This window comes from Xiphophorus hellerii, chromosome 19 (assembly GCF_003331165.1).
Source record: "Xiphophorus hellerii strain 12219 chromosome 19, Xiphophorus_hellerii-4.1, whole genome shotgun sequence".
NCBI classification, from domain to species: domain Eukaryota; kingdom Metazoa; phylum Chordata; class Actinopteri; order Cyprinodontiformes; family Poeciliidae; genus Xiphophorus; species Xiphophorus hellerii.
In genome coordinates, this window is record NC_045690.1 from 403,767 (window position 1) to 423,845 (window position 20,079).

Consider the following 20,079-nt stretch of genomic DNA (forward strand, 5'->3'; position numbering starts at 1 on the left):
TATATGATTTACATGAACTTTGAGGGGGTTTTTTAACTCAAAGCTCAGGGGCGTGCGTTAGTGGAAGTTCATCCAGAAAAATCGGCTGATTTAATTTGATTTAATTTATCCGTTTTTAGATTTCTCCTCCCCCCTGACGTGTCGTTTGTGCCGGCTGTGTTTTCCCAGGATTCCCAGGTGCGGCAGAGCGCGACGTACAGCCTGCACCAGCCGCAGGGCAACAAGGAGCACGGCACCGAGCGCAGCGGCTTCCTGTTCAAGAAGAGCGACGGGTGAGAGCCGATCTGCACGTCGCTCCGCGTTTCTTCTGTTCATCTTAATAATTAATTCATCGACCAAATATAAATTATTTTTAACCCAGTAAAGGTTTTTTCTAAAGAATATGGCTGCTGAGATAGTGAGATTTAAGCATAGTCATGGAAAGTTAAGTGGAAGGTAGAAGCTGTTAAAGGTTTAATGCTTAAATGACCCTTTTAGCACTGGGTTTGGTTTATTATACGTTTATTTACAGTATTTATTATTATGAAGAGGAAAATGATAAGCAGAACCACCAGCAGAACCACAGGCTGATCATGTTCCCGACACGCTGCACTGACAGCAATTCAGCCAAAAGGAAAAGTATAGTTTTCTTGCTTTTTTTTGTTGATGTTTTGAAAATTTTTTCTGTTATTAGGATTTTTAAATTGAAATACTGAAGTGTCTAATTTATTAAGATGTAACTGCATATTTAAATTAACCTTTTAGCCTCTTTTTGGTTAATAATGAATCTGTTTGGCTTTGTTGGCTTATGACTGAATCCTCTGTGTTCAGGTTGAGAAAAGTCTGGCAGAAGAGAAAATGCACGGCTAAAAACGGATACCTCACCATCTCACACGGCACAGTAAGTTCAGTTCTGACCTCTGACCCCGTCACCTGCAGGCCTGTAACGTATCCCAGCAACCCAGGGAGATCTCAGGCTTGTTCCCATGTTTGGACGCATCACAGGCGTCCGACTCGCAGCAGCTTATCAGATGTTTCCTTTGGCTGCGGCCGCATTCCATTAAACATTCCCGCTCACTCGGCTCGTCTCTGCTAGGCTAACAGGCCGCCGGCTAAACTCAACCTGCTGACCTGCCAGGTGAAGCACAACCCTGAGGAGAAGAGGAGCTTCGACCTCATTTCACGTAGGTTTCATATCTTTGGCTTTTCTTTGTCAGCTGTGGCTTTTTGTTTTGTTTTTACTTTGAGTTCAGCTCTTATCAGCGTTTTTCCCACAGACTTTGGTCACTACTGTCACTGTGAAGAGTTGAGTTTTAGTTCAGCAGTAGCAGAAGTTCACACTTAGGATTTCTGATCCACGTGACGGAAAGCTAAGACAGATGATAATGAGCTGAATTACAGCTCAATAATTTTACATTTTCATTCGTTGGGTTGGAAAACATGGAGTTCCTGGTTTATTCACCCACAAGGTTCATTTATTTTACTGGATTTTATGTGATAAATCAAAACCAATGGTGCAAAATGTGAAGTGGAAAAAAAATGACACATTTTTATTAAAACTCCATAAATGTGATATTTATTTGTAGTGATTATATGCAGATGTAAATCTCTTTATTTCTTATTAATTTTGATGACCAATGGTAAAGTGCTAAAAATTAAGTGGTGCTATTAGTGCCTTAGTGGAAATCTGCCCACCACTGTTTAGTTGTATTGTGACAAAATGTGGAACAAATGTAGGAATGTGGCTTCTTCTGCATATCAATGTAAGGTTTTGTTTAATAAGGAATGGATGTAGCTAGCTTGACATTTAAACCAGAAATATTTGACTAAATTAAATATGTTTCTTTTTGTTTTCGCTCTAGATGACCGAACTTATCATTTTCAAGCTGAGGACGAACAGGACTGTCAGATGTACGTACCTGTTCCCTCATTTCATCCTTTTTACCATCTTTCCCAACGCTTTCTATCTCAAACCCAGCCACCGTTTTCCTCCCTCTTCTCCTCGCCTTCTTCTTTTTCCCACTGAACTCTAAATCTGCTTTATTGTTTTATCTCCTCGCTCCAGCTGGATCTCAGTTCTGCAGAACAGTAAGGAGGAGGCGTTAAATCAGGCGTTTAAAGGCGACCACCATGTCGGCGAGAACAACATCGTTCAGGAGCTGACGAAGGCGATCCTGGGGGAAGTGAAGAGGATGACGGGGAACGACGTGTGCTGCGACTGCGGAGCGCCCAGTGAGTCGCAAAGATGAACACAGAAACCGTCCCATCACTCTGGCTCTGCCGCTCGGCAGCATAGTTATGTAAAAAATTAACAGCTTTGGGCAAATCCACATTTATTGTTAATTTATAACAATACTCGGTTAAACATCTATAAAAACAAACAACTATTAATTCATGTCAAATTTAATAAATGCCATTTCTGTTTGGCCTGTTTAATTCTAGTCTGCTGCTCCTGGCAGGAGAAACCAGTGTCAAAATAAACGAGTTAAAATCCTGTCTAGAAAACTAAAGTGTCATCAGCAAATAATGAATGTGTAGTGGTCTGTCTAAGGTTGTTTACACTGCATATGCAGAGAAAAGCATGATGAGCCTAGCAGCTAAGAGCACTAAATGTTTTCAAGTGCTAAATGAAAAAATTAGCTCCACTACAGATTAGCGGAAGTGCAGCCACCATTTTGTAGTTGATACATGAATAAATGTAAACAAATGAAGGTATTTCAAGGTATGCGACTACTTTTGCATTTTAGTGTAAATGTAATGTAAGGGTTGTAAAAACAGAAAGAAGATGCTGCTTGACATCAGGAGCTTTTATCACGATCCCAAACTTCCAGCTTTTTCTGAGAAAACCTCAAAGTTTTCTCAGAAGTTTCAGAAATCATGTCTATGTTTAGATAATCTGTTGTTTTTGCTCCTCAGATCCGACGTGGCTGTCCACCAACCTGGGCGTCCTCACCTGTATCGAATGTTCAGGGATCCACAGGGAACTCGGAGTCCACTACTCTCGGATCCAGTCCCTCACTCTGGATGTCCTCAGCACCTCTGAGCTCTTGGTACAGATATTCTCCTCTGTTCTGTATCATTGATTTTTTTCTGTCTGTGTGGAAACAATGAGGTCAATAAGAGGCTGCAGCATCCTCAGCCTCACTCTTCCTCTCAAAATGAGGATAGCTGAGATTGTGTTAGGCTGTTTTTTCACAGTTTGGTGCAGAGATTTACAGCCTGTGGGACATCTGGGATTAAACGCTTCCAGTCAGGATTGCGTTAAGACGCCACAGTCAGGCGCGGCTGGCTCCTCTGTCAACGCTCCGGACAGGGGCGTGTCAGCCGCACTGCTGCACTCGGTTCAGAAACATGACTCGGTTGAATTTATCTGTGTGTTTTTGCTCCACAGCTGGCCAAGAACGTGGGGAATGCAGGGTTTAATGAAATCATGGAAGCTTGTTTAAATGCTGAAAATGTGGTGAAACCGAACCCAGCGAGTGACATGTAAGTTACTAAACTAGCTCAGTGGAAGATAGAGAGTAAATGACAGATTTCACTTCATATTTAGAGTTGGGTATTAACTAGTTATATTTACTCAAATACATTTAGTAGAGTGACGTTTTTGAAAAAAAACAAACTTTTAGGAGTATTTTTACTTGAGTAAAAGTAACAATATTTTGAAGTATTTCTACTCTTGAGTGAAACTTCTGGATTTTCTACCCACTGAATGAAAAACAAACATGTTTTAACCAAAATCTCATCAGACACGGAGCAAAGCTTGTAAAAAGTAAAAACAAACAAAAAACTGGCACCTGTTGGATTTTTCACATTTTTGTTACATTTCACTGTAGAGAACCAGATTCAATCTGTCCCCAGAGCAAATATCAGTTTTTCTCTTCACCAGTTTGGTCTTTGTGGAAGAAGGAAAACATACTGTGAAATATTAAAAATAATAAAAATAAAAGCTGGTCAAAGATGAGAACCCTTTGGTCCCAACCTCTGGTTCCAGAAGTAAGATTCCTCATCCCAATTTAGCTGCTTTACTCTCCTTGCAGAGGGAGAAATCACACATCAGAGTTTATGTAAAATAACTTTACAAGTGGAGGGAGAAACTATACATCTGAATGTATCTCAATACTATTTTTTTCTTCAGAGGTAGAAATCACACAATGCAAAACACAAACATGTATGGAAAGTCCAAAATGTTCTCATTTATTCGTAGGAATAACGACGCATATATATATATATATATATATATATATATATATATATATATATATATATATATATATATATATATATATATATATATATTGGCACAAACCATTGTCTTTTTCGGATTGTTTTATGATCTAGTAACAAATAAACAAAACAAAGCAGGTGTGAACAAATGTAAACCACAACTTAATGAAAACCAGGTTTTTAAGATACTGATCTATTATTATACCCAACTTTATATTCGTCTCTCACAGTTTGTGAGAAAATATGAATTGTTAGAGGCGGCGAACCTCGTTTTCATCGAGTAATTATGTCACTGCTTCCCTTCACCAGGCAGACCAGGAAAGACTTCATCACGTCCAAATACATCGAGAAGCGTTTTGCCAGGAAGAAGGGCGCCGACGCGGCGGCTCGGCTGCACACGTTGTGCGAGGCGGTGAAGGCGCGGGACATCTTCTCCCTCATCCAGGTTTACGCCGAGGGGCTGGACCTCATGGAGCCGATTCCGCTCGCCAACGGACATGTAACAGAACCAAGCTTTTCAGCTTTTCCTCCGCTTGTCCTCCATATTTCTAAAATGGCGGTTTCTCTTCAGGAACAGGGAGAGACGGCTCTTCATTTGGCCGTCAGGCTGGTAGACAGAACGTCTCTTCACATCGTCGACTTTCTCACTCAGAACAGGTAAACGGAGCGAAGACGACTCAGGAAAACAGAAAATAAAACTACGGCTCGTTAAAGCTGCAGGACGTAACTTTTATAAAAAATGTTTTTTTATATATTTGACAGTTTGTGAGGCAGATAATCTGTGAAACGATCGATCTCCTTCTCCTCCCCGAGCTGCTATCACCGTCTGACAAAATGCACCAAAAACAACCAATCAGAATCAGGAGGTGGGACTTGGCGCCGTCAGTCATTCTCATGTATTCGCTGCTAAATGTGCTAATGGTGGAGAAACGACTTGTTGTTGCACAAAAACCGTTTATCCAGCGCCATCGGTGGCTACGCTAACAAGCTTTAGAATTCATGACAGGCTTTGCTAGCTGCAGAGTGGCAGATTGTGATTGACAGCGCTAAGACCCGCCTCCTGTCTCTGATTGGTTGTTTCTAGTTAGCACTGAGAGAAGGCAGAGGAGAGAAATATTTTTACAGATTATCTGTCTCAGTTTAGTTTACTTCAGACACACAAACTTCTCCGGTTTATGGGTCTAAAGTATGGGAGTCCAGCGTGTGATTCAGGGGTCATTTGCAGCCCTGAAAATGATTTTGATTGGACGCCCCTTTAAAATTCTGCTAACAAAATGGAAAACAACTGATAGCCCCACACATTTTCACTGTTTTTAAAATAAGGCTCCAGTCCAATGTCTTTTTTATGTTTTAGATGTGTAAGGATTTATAGATTTCATAAACATTTTTGTTTATTGAGCAGGTAAAACAAAATAGAAAAATCACATTAAACTCATGTTTTCATTTTAAATTCAATGAATTTTGTGGCCCAATAGTGTCAATTTGCCAGATTTGGCCCAAAAATGTTGCGACTCCACTGTTTTCATGCAACAAAAATGTCTTTTTGTAGGTTCTTACATCATGCAGAGCGTAAAGTGTTTTTTTTTTTTCCTATTTAGTTTGAATCTGGACAAGCAGACGGCCAAAGGCAGCACAGCGCTGCACTACTGCTGCCTGACCGACAACAGCGAATGTCTGAAGCTGCTGCTGAGAGGAAAAGCCTCCATAGATATTGGTAAGTTCAGCATGTTGAATTTATTTAGAAAAAGTCATTTCCTCATAACCAGGTTCCCACACAGAGAACAAACCATTCTGGCCTTTTCTCTCACAACACTCATGTTTGTGCTCTGAAATCAACAAAACAGCCAGATAACAGATTCAGAGAAGCTGCTCGGTGTGGGAAACGGCTTAATTACACAGGAGAGAAAATGGGCAGCATGTTTGTCCTCGTCTGCAGCGGGAATTAGAGAGCAATAACACGCTACTCCTGTTTTTATTTCCACTTTAAGCGAACGAAGCTGGCGAGACGCCGCTGGATATCGCCCGGAGGCTCAAACATGCTCAGTGTGAGGAGCAGGTGAGTATTAAAACCTGCCAGAGTCTCCATCGTGCCTCAGACCTGCAGGAGCTGCCAGTAAGCCATGTGTGTGTTTACAGCTCAACCAAGCTCTGGCAGGAAAATTCAACGCTCACGTCCACGTTGAGTACGAGTGGCGCCTGAAGCACGAGGACCTGGATGAGAGCGATGAGGATCTGGATGAGAAGGTGAGAAAAACGGTGCGTTCCCTCATCCTGTCCACACCTGTTCACATTTAGCCACACCCCCAGTAATTTGGCTCCACCCACTGATGACATTTTTCAACATTTGTATGGGGAAACCATTACAATCTAATCCTACAATTAAGATTTTTTTAAGTTCTAAAATTTTGAGATTTTGTGGAAATGAGTTTCCTGCTGGAACATCTGAGAATAAATTGCTGGTGTCTCAATAATCCTTCCTTTGAACGTCTTCCAGCCGAGCCCCCATCGGAGAGACGACCGTCCCGTCAGCTGTTACGCCCCCAGCAGTAACGCCCACCTGCAGTCCGGTCTGGGGCCCGCCGGCCGGGACGGAGCGGGCCTCAGCAAGGACAAGCACCGCCTCTTTATGCCCAGCCTGGTGAACAACGAGACCTACGGAACCATCCTGAACACCGGCTCCCCTCAGTCGGCCTCCCCCTCTGCTCCGCCCCTGCCCCCAAGGAACCTGGGTGAGACCTTGTGTTGACAGAAACACAGGACCGGGACGGGCCAGAAATATCTAGATGTAATTTGTGAGAATAAATGTAATCAGATAAAGTCCAGATAAGCATGAAGTTCCTCCATTCCCACGTCTTTCAGCCCAGTTCTCCTCTGTGGGGGGAATCGGTCAGTCCGCCACCTCCAGCACCTGGAAACCCGGTTCTATAGACCTGGTCGGCCGGCAGCGGTCGTCCTCAGACCCTCCCAACATGCACCCTCCTGTTCCCCCAATGAGGCTCACTTCTACTGGAGGTATGAACCCGAGAGATGAGACCAAATTATCATTAGTTATTGTCCAATTTGGAAAAGTCAATTTGTAACACAACAGACTCAACTCACCTCCAACAGTCCACACAATACAAAAACATTACAAGGCAACAAACATCATTTAAAAGAAATTAGATCACATGTACTTGTCCTGTTGTTTTACAGACTATTTTTACCAAACAAAATATGTAGAATCCTTGTCTGTGATACGTTCAAGCCAGGCAATGGCAGATGGTGTTGGCTAATGAACTACTAGCATTTAGAAAATGCTAGTAGTACTTTGGCTAAACTTAGCTAGAAGATCATGTTTGCTTTCGATAGATGATATGATCATGGGAGCATATTAGCTAATGTCAGCATTTTGTTAATAGCATATTAGCCTGTTAGCCAACATACTATAAAAAGCTATATAATAGATGTTGCATACAAGTGGAAACATGCTAATGTTAGCATTTTCAAAATAAGATATTTGTTTGTTTCAGTTTCTTTATTATCAGTAATGATTTTATGTAAAATCCCTCTTTGCACCATCATCTCCTGCAGTATCTAAGCTTCCTCATGAAGTACAGTCTCATCTTTCCCTTTACTGCTGCATTTCAGTCAGACATTCACTGGTTTCCATTGTCTTAAACAAGAGTCCATTGTTGAGAGGTTTATTATTCTAAACTCTTGTTCTGATGTGTGTTGCAGCTCTGGGTCCCGCCCCCGTAGCCAAGATGGAAGCCATGAACATCCAGTCCAAGTCGGGTCAGGGTCTGCTGGGGACCCGGTCAGTGCCACCCAAATCCCCTGCTGGGTAAGAACAAAAAAACGGTGGAGTCATGTAAACATCACGGCTCTAACATTAATGTAGTAAATGTGCAGCAGTGCTGCTGGAATCTTCGATGGTTAGCTGAATATTTATTTTACTTTCAGCAACGATAAAAGCTTCAGCCGAGGTTTCCTGAATCAAAGTGAATCTGTAGAACGAGCAGGTGAGTAAATAAACAGGAAGGCATCCAGATAACAGAATGTAGCATGTCATACTGTCCATCTGCTGAAGTTTTTTCCACCTTCCCTTTGAAAGTATGGAAAGTTTTGCTGTTTGTGTGATGTAGTTTCCTGTTTCCTGTTCCAGCTAAGGAAGTGCCAGGATGCCCCCAGAACTCGGTGCCTCCGGCCCACGTATCAAGGAAAGCAAATCCTGTAAGTCTTTCATTTGTCTTCATATTCATCCAGGTTGTATTTTGGTTAATTATTTGTTTTGTTCCACAGCGTGATTATGTTTTCATTTCTTTTTTTAATTTGTGTTTTGTAATCTCTCTTCTTGTTGTTCCAGAGTTTATATTGACTTCCTGCCCAGTAAATCTGCTTCCTGTGGTCCACATGTGGCTTTTGACTAAGACTCTCCTCTCTCACTTTGAATAAAGAAGCTGCTTAAGCTTGTAGAACATGCAAACATGGAATATCTGTTTGTTCCTCTTATTTTTAGACATAACAACCAAACTGATAAAATGTCCCTAAATATCCCATCAGCAACAATTAGCATGGATAATTAACACATTTACAGAGTTTGTTGTTCTAGGATTTGCAGCTGTTATTGTGCAGGTTGAACAAAGTCAAAGATTATCTTAAACTGTAAAAACAAATATTAAGAAATGTTTTTTCTTAGCTGCAAATATAGGAAAGTTAATAAGTAAAGATTTTTCTACTGATTACTTAGGAAGGTAGGCAGTTTTTAAAAATATTTTTACAGACTCACCATCTTCATTTCCTTTTTAAACAAATAAATTAAATGTTTCTTTTACTATTCATAAAATGAGGTGAATTATTTATTTGCATCTTTTAATGTATTTTTAATATTGTATAAAAAGCCATAAATCATTAAATTAACAGTCTACAGAATGTGACAATATTTTTCTCCAATTGTCAGCAATTGATTACTAAAGTAATTGTTAGTTGCCTCCCTAGTTTGAAGGTTTTCCTCTTTTATTTTAATCGGTAACATGTACACCTTTTGATGTATTGCCCATGAATAATACGCTGCAGGATTAGTAACCGTTTACCTGATGATGGTTCAATATTTTAACCCCTACCTGAATTAAATCGCAGAGAGAAAAGTCTGGGTAACCCTAGGAAATGGGCCTGAGACTCAAATCAAACCTTTGTCTGTTTTTGTTCTTGTTGTCTCAGAAGCAGAGACCAAAGCGGGTGAAGGCCATCTACAACTGCATAGCTGACAACCCAGATGAGCTGACGTTTTCCGAGGGCGAGGTGATCGTGGTGGATGGAGAGGAGGACCAGGAGTGGTGGGTTAGTATCGTTCGAAACTGTTCCCATGAAATCACAAAGCGTGGCCAGTCCGTGTGACTCTCTCTTTAGAGCCATATTGGCTGAAATCAGAAAGCTGACCTCATCCTAGCCAACACCACCCACACACTTTCCCAACCTTGTCCTCCTCTTTTTCCGCCCGCTGATGCTGATTCCTCTGTTAGTCGGGTCCAGCTGCAGCCTGTTTTCATCTGAGCCATGTATGGAGATGTTATTGTATTTAATCAATCTCCCTTTCTGTAAAACTAACAAACTTTGTGTCAAATGTTTGTGCTGATATTTCAAAGATATTAATAAATGTTTCCAGAGGTCATCATCAATATCTTCGAAGCGAAAGCAGCACAAATGTTTGCTGTATAAACCAGCACAAAAGCAGCTGAGCTGATTGACAACAAATTTGTTTGATTTTGTAGATTTGAGTGCTTGACCTCTGGTGACCTTTGGAAACTTTTTTTTGTTAATATCTTTAAATGATACCAGCACAAACAAAACATTTTTGCTGCACTAATGGAGTTGAGTTGATCAACGCTAAGGTTGCCTGAGTGAAGTTTCCTTCACTCACCTTCAAATCTAACAACATTGGTGTCAAACGTTTGTGCAGCTGTTATTTTAATGATATTAATGTTTCCAGAGGCAATGAGAACCAGCTCCTAACCTTCAGATCTAACAACATTAGTGTCAGTCAACTCCACTGTGTTTGTGCAGCAATTTTTTGTGCTGCTTTTGCTCTGAAGGTATTGATGGTGATATTGAGGCAGACTTTGCATCACTCAGTAATCTGATTTGTTTCCTGACTTGTTTCTTTTATTTGTGAACATTACCGGAGCAGAACATGTCCCAGCTTTTTATTTTCAGGTCTAGACAACGTTTAAAATGACTTGCTTTCTTCTTTACCACCCCAGGTAATATGAAAGAGGGAATCTCAGTAGTTGGAAGTTTGATGTGATCTAGACTCTGGTTGACCTGTGTGCCGTTTAGATGTTCACTTCGATTCAGTTCTGCTTCAGAAAATCCTGGTTTTAGTTGATTAGGATGTGGTTAATTAAAGGAAATGATCTGCTGTGCCTTACAAAAGTATTCACACTCATGCAACACATTTAGTCTCGTCAGAAATAGTTTTTTTTAGCAGTTGGCAATGAAGACGTCTGATCTAAACCATTAACTGTAACTCTGGATACAGTTTTTTGCAGCATTCAACAGGTTTTCTTCCAGGTTTGTTGTGTATTTAGCTCCATCCAGCTTCCCTTCCACTCTCACTAATCTGAAGGAAACCATTTCCCTCTCCATGATGCAGCCACCACCATGTACTATCAGGGATGGTGTGTTTTACAGTGTTATTCCACCTGCTGGAGACATGGCCACCAGGAAATTTCTTTTCCTCAAGTAAAAATGTTACCGTCGTATTACTGCCGTTTGTTAATATGCTTTACATTCAGTTCATCAGTCACTGAAAACCATCGATCTGTTCTTTCAACGTCGCTAATTTGTGTTTCTCTTGCACATAAAATCTCAATAAAAATGTGGTTGTAATGTAACATGATGTGAATACGTTTGGAAAGGATTGAATTTAAAAGCTGCTTTGGTAGTCAGGAAGAAAACTGTAACTTGTAGCTGGAAGTAGAAAATGATCTGATTTCCAAAAGGTTTATAGAAGTAAAACAACAAAAACTAAAGCAAACCAATTTTAAAGCAGGTAGCGTTGATGGCTGCTTTTGTTTTCTGTCCAAAAGGCTCACAGAACTCAATTTCAAAAATAAAAAAACCTTTATAAAAATGTAGCAATAAATTTGATGCAAAAACGACAAATTACTTTGTTTTTATCATAATACTTTTGGATATCAGTTCATCTTTTTTCCTTCCAGTATGTTTAGCCATTTATCACAACTTAGTCAGATGATTTGGTTTTAAATGAATTGGTGTTGGATCATCTGAGTGAAAATGGTTATTCATTAGAACCAACCAGTTGTGTCTGTGTGTGTGTTCAGCAGGGATCTAACATCCAGCCACATTTGTTGGCTGGTCTGGGAAAGATCTGTGAAAAGGCTTAAAATAAATGTATCTTTTATTGCAACGCCATAACATCACACTGAGAAACATTAGCTGTAATTAAATGAGCCCACTTAGCCCAAGATGTTTATTACTGCTGTTAATAACCTTCTTTTGCCTGCAGGGCAGCATTGAGGCTGCAGAGGATCTGAGGTCTGAAATGGTTGATTTTGTGTTTGAGATATTTATGACTTGGTTTGGCCACATTTTATATCCTAATAATATAATTTGCATACATTTAATATTCAGTTTATTTATATTTAATGACCCAATGATGTCCCAGTTTTAATTTACAGGCCAAGTCCAGGAGATTTTTATTTTAAAATGTCCTGATAATTCCACAGGTTTGTGGCACAGATCCCACGCCACACTGAACGGTGGGCATGAGGTCATTTTCCTACAGATTTATCCATTCAGCCCGACTTTTTCACTGCCCAATTCCAAACTTTTCACTCTAATGAATCTGATTTGTGCCACTTCCACATGTGGAACTGAATCACATCGCATTCTTTAAAAGCGTCTGCAGTCTGACGGTCATGGCGCATTTTATCCAACGCAGTAAATCTGGATGTAAGCAATGGCTGAAAAAATTATAATTATAAAAGACATCTGTGTCAACCAAGAGCATCACATCCAAACAGACTTCTCTCCAGAAGCTGCAGTCAGTGTTGCACCAAAGGCCGTTTTTATCTTTATCAGTTTCCTTCGTCTGGTTCTGACCTGGAAACCATGAACAACTTTATAACCCGTCCATGGTCAGCAGCGGCCATCTTTACTGCCGTAAACGGAGCGCTGCGTAAACTGTTCACACAGACGTCTAATTGCGATTGCATTTAATTAGTAGAAAGAACGACCATGCAGATAAAAAATAGGATATTTTCAACAAGAAATTGTAATTAAGCATCAAGACCTGCTGTGTGAACGCGGACCGTTAAAGTCCCAGTATAGCAAACTCTACTTACTTTTGTGACTGTTTGATGGAAAAACTTTGACCTTTCTTGCTTCCCAACAAAATGGCTTCCATTAGCGTCTCATGGTTTCTATGGAGACCACAAGATGTCACTTTGCTGCTGTTGATCTTTGGAGATTAGCTTCCTCTACTGGCTAGTGGCACATGGACTGTGTGCTACTAGAAAGTCATGGATTGTTAGGGGACCAATCACTTTATTGACAATTATTCCTTAAAATTTTGATTTTTCTAAATTTTCCATGTGAGATAATGGTGCTGCAATAAATAATTGTGTGTTTTTTAGATGGTCTAATTCAGTAAAAGCTGTTTATTTTTCCTCCATTTGATCTTCAGTTCTTTCCTAACCTTCTTTCTGTCTTTCTTCTGCACAGCTGGGCCACATTGAAGGAGATCCAATGAGAAGAGGCGCCTTTCCCGTCACATTTGTCCTCTTCATCACCGACTGACGGACCGCTCGGGTCCTGCGGAGGCGTCACGAGATGCTGCGTTAGTCGCCAGCCATCCGTCTGAGGACCCATGAGGTTCAGCTCCTCACTCAGAATCTAAAGAAAACGATGTTTTCACTGAACAATCTCTGGCAATACACAAAGTCTTTCTGCCACAAACCAAGTTTTAACAAAATGAAGGTCACATGAACAGTGTTTATTTCATCTCTAGAGCCGCAGTGCGCAGCGAAATCGATTTTAACACCTGTAACTGTGAACTTAGACAGCATGCTTACATTCCATACCTGTTCATGTAGCTGCAGTGTTTGTAGGTCTTTAGTGATGCTCCTGTGTGGAGGATTTTCCTAATGGTGCTAAATTAACCTCAGAGTATTCGCCAAGCTGCAGCCAGCAGAGCTCCTCATCCTCCATCCCATCGCAGCTGGAAGAAAAACACTTCCTGACTTTTGTGATGAATTTATGCTAATGCATCTCTCTCACACACACACACACACACACACACACACACACACACACACACCTGTTTTAGTACCAGGTGTGAGATTCATAGTCAAACAGAAATGTATCAAAATGGTCACACAGCTTTTATTTAAACAGAAAATAATTATTACAGTTATAATAATATCTGTTCAATATAAGTGTGAAACAAAACCTTTCAGTTGTCACATGCCAGCAATAACTGGCGGTGTTGGGGGGCGGGGCTTGTTTTTACCCTGCTTGTGTAAAAACTAGCAGGTGAAGCAATAGAAAACTCAATCTGGTTTCACTTGACAAACTTTTTGTTTGTTTGCTTATGTTACCCACTGGTGGAATGACACCCTGGGAGGAGAGTTGTATTGCCTATATTGCCAACAGCCACTGTTAGATTATTCTATTGACAGGCTATGAGCTCAGGTAGTAACTGCCCCAAACCAGGTCTGTACCTTTAACTGCCCCAAACCAGGTCTGTACCTTTAACCCCCCCAAACCAGGACTGTACCTTTAACCGCCCCAAACCAGGTCTGTACCTTTAACCCCCCCAAACCAGGTCTGTACCTTTAACCCCCCCAAACCAGGACTGTACCTTTAACCGCCCCAAACCAGGACTGTACCTTTAACCACCCCAAACCAGGTCTGTACCTTTAACCACCCCAAACCAGGACTGTACCTTTAACCGCCCCAAACCAGGACTGTACCTTTAACCGCCCCAAACCAGGTCTGTACCTTTAACCACCCCGAGCCAGGTCTCTACCTTTAACCCCCCCAAACCAGGTCTGTACCTTTAACCGCCCCAAACCAGGACTGTACCTTTAACCGCCCCAAACCAGGTCTGTACCTTTAACCACCCCGAGCCAGGTCTCTACCTTTAACCCCCCCAAACCAGGTCTGTACCTTTAACCCCCCCAAACCAGGTCTGTACCTTTAACCGCCCCAAACCAGGTCTGTACCTTTAACCACCCCGAGCCAGGTCTCTACCTTTAACCCCCCCAAACCAGGTCTGTACCTTTAACCGCCCCAAACCAGGTCTGTACCTTTAACCCCCCCAAACCAGGTCTGTACCTTTAACCGCCCCAAACCAGGTCTCTACCTTTAACCCCCCCAAACCAGGTCTGTACCTTTAACCACCCCGAGCCAGGTCTGTACCTTTAACCCCCCCAAACCAGGTCTGTACCTTTAACCGCCCCGAGCCAGGTCTCTGCCGGTAACCGCCCCATTCCTTTAGATCAGACATCAACTTCTAGTCAAGCTGGTTGTTGCTTTCTTGATAAATGATGAAGGTCTTTGGTTCTCATCTCATATGAAAAGAAGGAGACGTTTGTGTTGGAGGTGATGAGTCGTCTGTGCAGAATGAGCTGCAAGTTACAAGAAGAGATTTAAAACTGTTGCCTTTAGGACACTAACAGGCTGCTTACTTTAGTCTGCATCAAACCTGAGACTCTCGACAACCAGCCAGGAAGGAACTCGCTGTTTGGGCTCATGAGATGTAGATGCTTTTACAAATACAGTGTAATTAACTTCATCGTAGTTGCAGAGCAACTTATTGTTCATATTGTCGATATTTAAGCATTTAACCTGAAATCGGAGCCTTCCATGGATTTGTGAATGACAAGAAGAGAATCTGTCTCTTCGTTCAATGTAAGAACTCACTGGAGACGAGATCTATCACCTATTTATGTCATGTAAATAGATTTGGGTTTTGTTTGAGTATTTAACAGGTCAGAGCAGTTAGTGTCTTCCAGCGAACTGCAGCCACAAGACAAACTGTCTGATCACCACTAACCTGACTCCTAATGTGCAAGGGAATGGGAAAAGTTCAACTGGAAAAATAAATGATGGAATAATGTCATAAAGCTTTGTGTGATTGTTTGGAGTTTTTAATTAACTCGTTTACTGTGTAACTGCAACCATTTTTTCCCACCAAACAGGCAAAAAGAGAAACACGTTTTCAAAGCTTTAAAATAATGCGCCGATGGCTCCCTCTAGTGGTGAGAATTTAAAAATGCACACATTACCTTCTCCCAAAATATGAACAGACAAATTCAGGCGGAGAGTTGAAACAATATGAAGCCAATCAAAACCCCAATAAATACATCTGGAATGCCTTCTGTATTTTATATTTACAACCCTTTGGCCCATTAAATCACTTTTTATTTGGGTTATACCAACACATAGTGGTGAGTAATTAAGTGAAAGGGAAATATTACAGTTTTAAATATCTGAAAAATGTTATTCCTTCACTCTGATAACCCTGAATAAAATCTGATGCAACTAATTGCCTTCAAATGTTAATTAGAAAATTAACCTCTGTGTAAATACAATTATTCTGTTTTTGGCTTCAGATGTAGTGATGGATACTGCGCTTGTAGGGGAACTTTTTTTTTTTTTTTTTTTTTAGCTTTTTTGCTAACTTTTAGCACAGTTAGCTTCCCATAAATTACTTTTCTGGTTTACAAACTAGTCAACTTACTTGGCTGTTTTGTAAACGTTTAGTTGAATAAAGTCGATCATCTCTGAAGTTTTAGTTTTTGCTACACTTGGCCAGATGTTTATAGTTACTCTCACATTTTGTAGTGAGTGAAGACTGTTTTTGTAGGTCTGTTTCCTTCTCTTGTTCTTTTTTTTTAAGGAAACTGAGCAAATGACAAATATACAACAAACAAATGAAATGTACAGAAAAACACATGAACAAACAAACTTTCAACCATAAAATGTAGCGCATTAGCAGCACTAATGTTGGATTAGCGCTTCAGCATTAGCTTCCGCTACACATCATGTTTGTGTAGCTCTTTAGTGTTAGCCAAACTGTTTGATTAGTGCTTTCAAGTTAGCATAAGTACCATATTGGCATAGCGTGCTAGTGGAACTACTGCTTTAGCATTAGCGTTGTTTGATCAGTGCTTTAAGGTTAACACAGCTAACACACCCACTCCACAGGAAAACATGGTAGCATCATTCTGTGAGGTTGCTTTTGGTTAATTTGTATAGAGAATTTGAGCAGTACAAATAAAGAAAATCGGTTTTACAATGTGAATAACTAAAGATTGAGGTCGTGGTTCACCTTCCTGCAGTACATTACTGTGTATGGTTGGCCTAGTCAAAGAAAGAACCTAAATCTGACGCTGGATGCTTTCCATCCAATTTGACTGAACTTTAGTTGATTTTAAAAATTAAAAAATCCCACATAAGCACCACATCAAGTCATTTATTTTTTTCTCACATTTTGAACAAAGTGAAACAGAAAACTTATCGTACAACATGAAGTCCAGAACTGTAAACATGCAAATAAAACCATGTCAGAATATCTTCAGACATAATCACTGCAATAAATGAAATAAAAACAAGGATTTGGTACCAAAAGTTTTTACCAATTAAACTAAAAACCTAATAAAAAAGGTTTTAAAAAGTGACTGACTGTACCAATACTGTCATGAGTAAAACACACGATCATCGTTTCCTCAGAGAGGGGCAACCTTTGAACTTGTACCCTGTTGTTTTGGTGCCGATTAATGTTTCCCATCTACTGCAGATGGCCTGGAGCATTTTGTACCATTTAGCATTTCAATTTAATGCACTTTTTAGAAATGCTCTGCTTTTTGGTGTTTAGTTTGAAAATATAAAAGCAAACAGAAATACATTCAGTGAGGGGGTAAATAAAACACTCACAGTACGTAAATCCGCCAACCACGGGTTAGTTAAATATTTAAAACACTGAAAGGCGATCAGACGCAGCAGCCTGGATACCTTCTGCTACAAAGCAGGTGCATCCTGGGTAAGCTAATGCTACGCCGGCAGCTGACGGGTGTAAAAGCGGAGCGGCGTCAGGGTTTGTTTGACGACAGGACGCAGTCGAAAGAGGCCGACAGCACCTTGCAGATGTTCTGAGCTTGCTCCTGTTCACACACAGACGGATCAGGTGACGATGAAAACGAATCCTCAGCAGGTGCGTTAATATTTAAACCACTTACCGAGCTGCTGCACTGGTACACCCAGATGCTGCACTGCTGCTGCTTCGTGTCGGAGGTCGTCAGAGCCAGCAGGTTCTTCCCGGCGCCCAGACCGTCGTCGTAGCACAGCATGCGAACGATCAGGTAGAGAGGATGTCGATGCAACACGTCCTGCCCAGAGGACACGACAAACACACCGAATACATGAAGGGCTGATTCACTTATTGATTAGTCATGATTAAATGATTGATCAACTAATCGTCAGCTAACAATTGATTAGTCATTAATTGGTTAATTGTCAGCTAAATTAGTTATTGATTAGTTGTGATTAATTGTTCAATTAATTGTCAGCTCATTTAATGATCACTTAATCAATTGATTTATCATCAAGTCTTTTAGTATTCGATTAATCATAAAGTGTTTATAGACTGAAAAACATGCCAATTCCTGAAACACACACAGCAGTAATTAAGTCAAAAATGTATAATATGTACATATATATATATATATATATATATATATATATATATATATATATAATTTGAGGTGGAAAACCTTCTCTGTCTGTAAATTCTACACAAAATTCCTCCAGTGGCATTTTAGCTTCACCTGGTTCAAATTCTCTGAAGAAAATCTCCCATTAAGCATCTTTTATTATCCAATTATTAATTGGTTAAATCAATAATAGTCAAGCAGAACAGACTGAGCTGGGGGGGGTTAACTGCAGAAAAGATCAAAAAATCTTTGTAAATATGTTTTACCTTTGCATGTGAGAAAAGCAAACTGTTTTGTTTTTAAAACCAGATGGTTGCTGTGCTACTCACACACTGGTCTACTGACGCCACTTTGACCCCGTGCTTGGACACTCCCAGGACCATCTCCTCATTTCCGGGCACAAACGGCAGCTTTCCATCTTGCTGTGAAGAAATGCAGAATATTTAGTTCTTACACCAAATATAACATGTTTGTTTTGCCCCATGTGGTTTCAACTTAATGATTTTGTCTAGGAGTGCACCGATTTATCAGCCAGCCGATTTATCGGTGCCGATTTCCTTGAGTTTGGGAGATCAGTGATTGACCGATACTTGTGAAGCTGATCTTATCCGCAGATCTTATCTACCTCGGCAAAGGTTTAAAACCCAACCACTGTCCTCTTCTGCTCTGCAGTGAGAGGTTTGACTGTAAGCTCCGCCCACCAGGTCATGTCTGCATGTTTACAGGTAACAATAATCGCCCCACTGTTGCCAACCCAGCGACTGTCTTGCGACATTTCTGACAAAAAGCTGGTTTTGGCCGAAATTGGAAAGGGCAGGTTAGGCTTTTTAAAGATCGGTAATCGGCCAGAAAACTGCAGTCGGTGCGCCACTAATTTTGGCCTTCATGGTTAAACGTTTGCACACCTCTGTTCTAAGCCGCAGTCACTGAATTAAATTAAGTCTTGTTTTTTTACCTGCGCAGCATCGATGTAACTGATGAGGTCCAGAGGCTCCTGGAGGGTTTTGCTCATCTCAAACTGCAGGTTCTCGATGGATCCGACGTATTTCACCCGGAACTCGGCGCATGTTTCCGACGTGTTGTTTCCTGCGGGGAATCAGCTTCAGTTAGCAGACAGAGAACGACACCTGTGCCAGGTTTTAGCTCATCTTCACGGCGTTCCCTCTGACCTGAGCTCTTGTTTGAATCGGTGTCGAGGCTGGCGACGGTGCTGGACCTGGACAGTCCTCCCAAACTGGAGTCGACGGACTGTGGAGGGACAAAATGCTGGGTTAAAATGGCGCCGGGAGGTTCTGGTTCTGGCGTAATGGAGCGTGTCGTCTCTTCGTGCCTTGCTCTTGGTGCTGATCTCACTGCTCTGAGAGCTGCTGCTGCTGTGCCGCTTCTTCCCTTTCCGAAACATCCTTCACCATGACGACCGCATCCGAAGCCTCAGGCCTGCTGACCTGCATCGCCACAAAACAAACGGATCAACAGCAGAAATGTTGCGGTGTTCTACACCTCGGCCGTCACCAGGGGGCGCTGTGAAAGGTTGCATTAGATGAGAAGAAAACGTGCAAAAATAAAAAAATTTCATCATAATCTGTTTTTTACTCTTACATTTTTCTTCTAGGCCTGTCACAATAAATCAATTAATCACATGATAAATTAAAGCTGGATGCTAAAAATCTTCAGTGTGGTGCAACTAGCCTTTTCTTGAAGGATAATTTTGCTTGCATAATTTTATTTGTTTTATTTATTTGTTTTGGATCTTTAAAATGTCTTCCAGTTCCAGTGTTACAGTTTATTGATCTCTGAGAAAGTGTTCTTCCATTATTATGCCATTAAAAACAACAATATTATCGTTTATCGCAATACGCTCTCGAACAATTTATCGCCCAGCAAAATTTGTGACAGGTCTATTTTCATCCGAATTTTTTTTCTGTTTTTTAATAATAATAATAATTTTTAAAAAAAGTTAAGATAACTTATTTAAATGTTATTTCAACTGCCAGTTAAGTTTATCGAGCTGTTTTGCTCTTCAAGCTAGCAAGAAATGAAAATGTTTCTGACAAGAAAAAGAGCAAAGGAACTGTAGAAACCATGAGAAATCTGGGAATGAAATCAAATATTGCATATTTTCATACAATCAAAAGAGAGGATTGTTGAACATGTATAT

At 40.8% G+C, this 20,079-nt stretch overlaps 2 protein-coding genes and 1 long non-coding RNA gene across 6 annotated transcripts in view; 2 read left to right on the forward strand and 1 right to left on the reverse strand.

Annotated features, from left to right (window-relative positions):
* LOC116709589 (arf-GAP with SH3 domain, ANK repeat and PH domain-containing protein 2-like) overlaps positions 1-13,568 on the forward strand; it is a 40,957-nt gene extending 27,389 nt beyond the window's left edge. For all 4 annotated transcript variants that reach the window (XM_032548225.1, XM_032548226.1, XM_032548227.1 and 1 more), the window contains 19 exons: positions 169-272; positions 811-880; positions 1,076-1,163; positions 1,842-1,890; positions 2,045-2,211; positions 2,896-3,029; positions 3,371-3,465; positions 4,513-4,702; positions 4,775-4,860; positions 5,802-5,917; positions 6,192-6,259; positions 6,340-6,447; positions 6,698-6,932; positions 7,063-7,215; positions 7,921-8,026; positions 8,146-8,204; positions 8,348-8,415; positions 9,403-9,522; positions 12,928-13,568. In XM_032548225.1, the coding sequence (XP_032404116.1) occupies positions 169-272; positions 811-880; positions 1,076-1,163; positions 1,842-1,890; positions 2,045-2,211; positions 2,896-3,029; positions 3,371-3,465; positions 4,513-4,702; positions 4,775-4,860; positions 5,802-5,917; positions 6,192-6,259; positions 6,340-6,447; positions 6,698-6,932; positions 7,063-7,215; positions 7,921-8,026; positions 8,146-8,204; positions 8,348-8,415; positions 9,403-9,522; positions 12,928-13,002 (2,091 nt within the window). In that variant the 3' untranslated portion in view covers positions 13,003-13,568. The remainder of the gene's footprint in view (positions 1-168; positions 273-810; positions 881-1,075; positions 1,164-1,841; positions 1,891-2,044; positions 2,212-2,895; positions 3,030-3,370; positions 3,466-4,512; positions 4,703-4,774; positions 4,861-5,801; positions 5,918-6,191; positions 6,260-6,339; positions 6,448-6,697; positions 6,933-7,062; positions 7,216-7,920; positions 8,027-8,145; positions 8,205-8,347; positions 8,416-9,402; positions 9,523-12,927) is intronic.
* A 771-nt stretch (positions 13,569-14,339) lies between these two features.
* LOC116709622 (uncharacterized) lies at positions 14,340-15,332 on the forward strand. Its single transcript, XR_004336916.1, has 2 exons — positions 14,340-14,421; positions 14,478-15,332. It is a non-coding gene; the product is annotated as an uncharacterized LOC116709622 (long non-coding RNA).
* Positions 15,333-16,664: 1,332 nt separating this feature from the next.
* Positions 16,665-19,430, reverse strand: LOC116709616 (integrin beta-1-binding protein 1-like). The gene is made up of 6 exons (XM_032548264.1): positions 19,252-19,430; positions 19,091-19,169; positions 18,877-19,007; positions 18,251-18,343; positions 17,448-17,597; positions 16,665-17,372 (listed from the first exon to the last, which is right to left on the reverse strand). Exons 1-6 carry the CDS (start codon positions 19,321-19,323, stop codon positions 17,301-17,303), a joined length of 597 nt encoding a protein of 198 aa, XP_032404155.1. The 5' UTR covers positions 19,324-19,430; the 3' UTR covers positions 16,665-17,300.
* Positions 19,431-20,079: the final 649 nt, after the last annotated feature.

Excerpts from the sequence above, each read along its gene's own strand:
- LOC116709616 (XM_032548264.1), bottom strand. The coding sequence starts at position 19,323 with ATGTTTCGGAAAGGGAAGAAGCGGCACAGCAGCAGCAGCTCTCAGAGC. Across the intron at positions 19,008-19,090 it reads CGATTCAAACAAGAGCTCAG|GAAACAACACGTCGGAAACA; the intron begins GTCAGAGGGAAC and ends GATTCCCCGCAG. Across the intron at positions 18,344-18,876 it reads GTTACATCGATGCTGCGCAG|CAAGATGGAAAGCTGCCGTT; the intron begins GTAAAAAAACAA and ends ATTTCTTCACAG.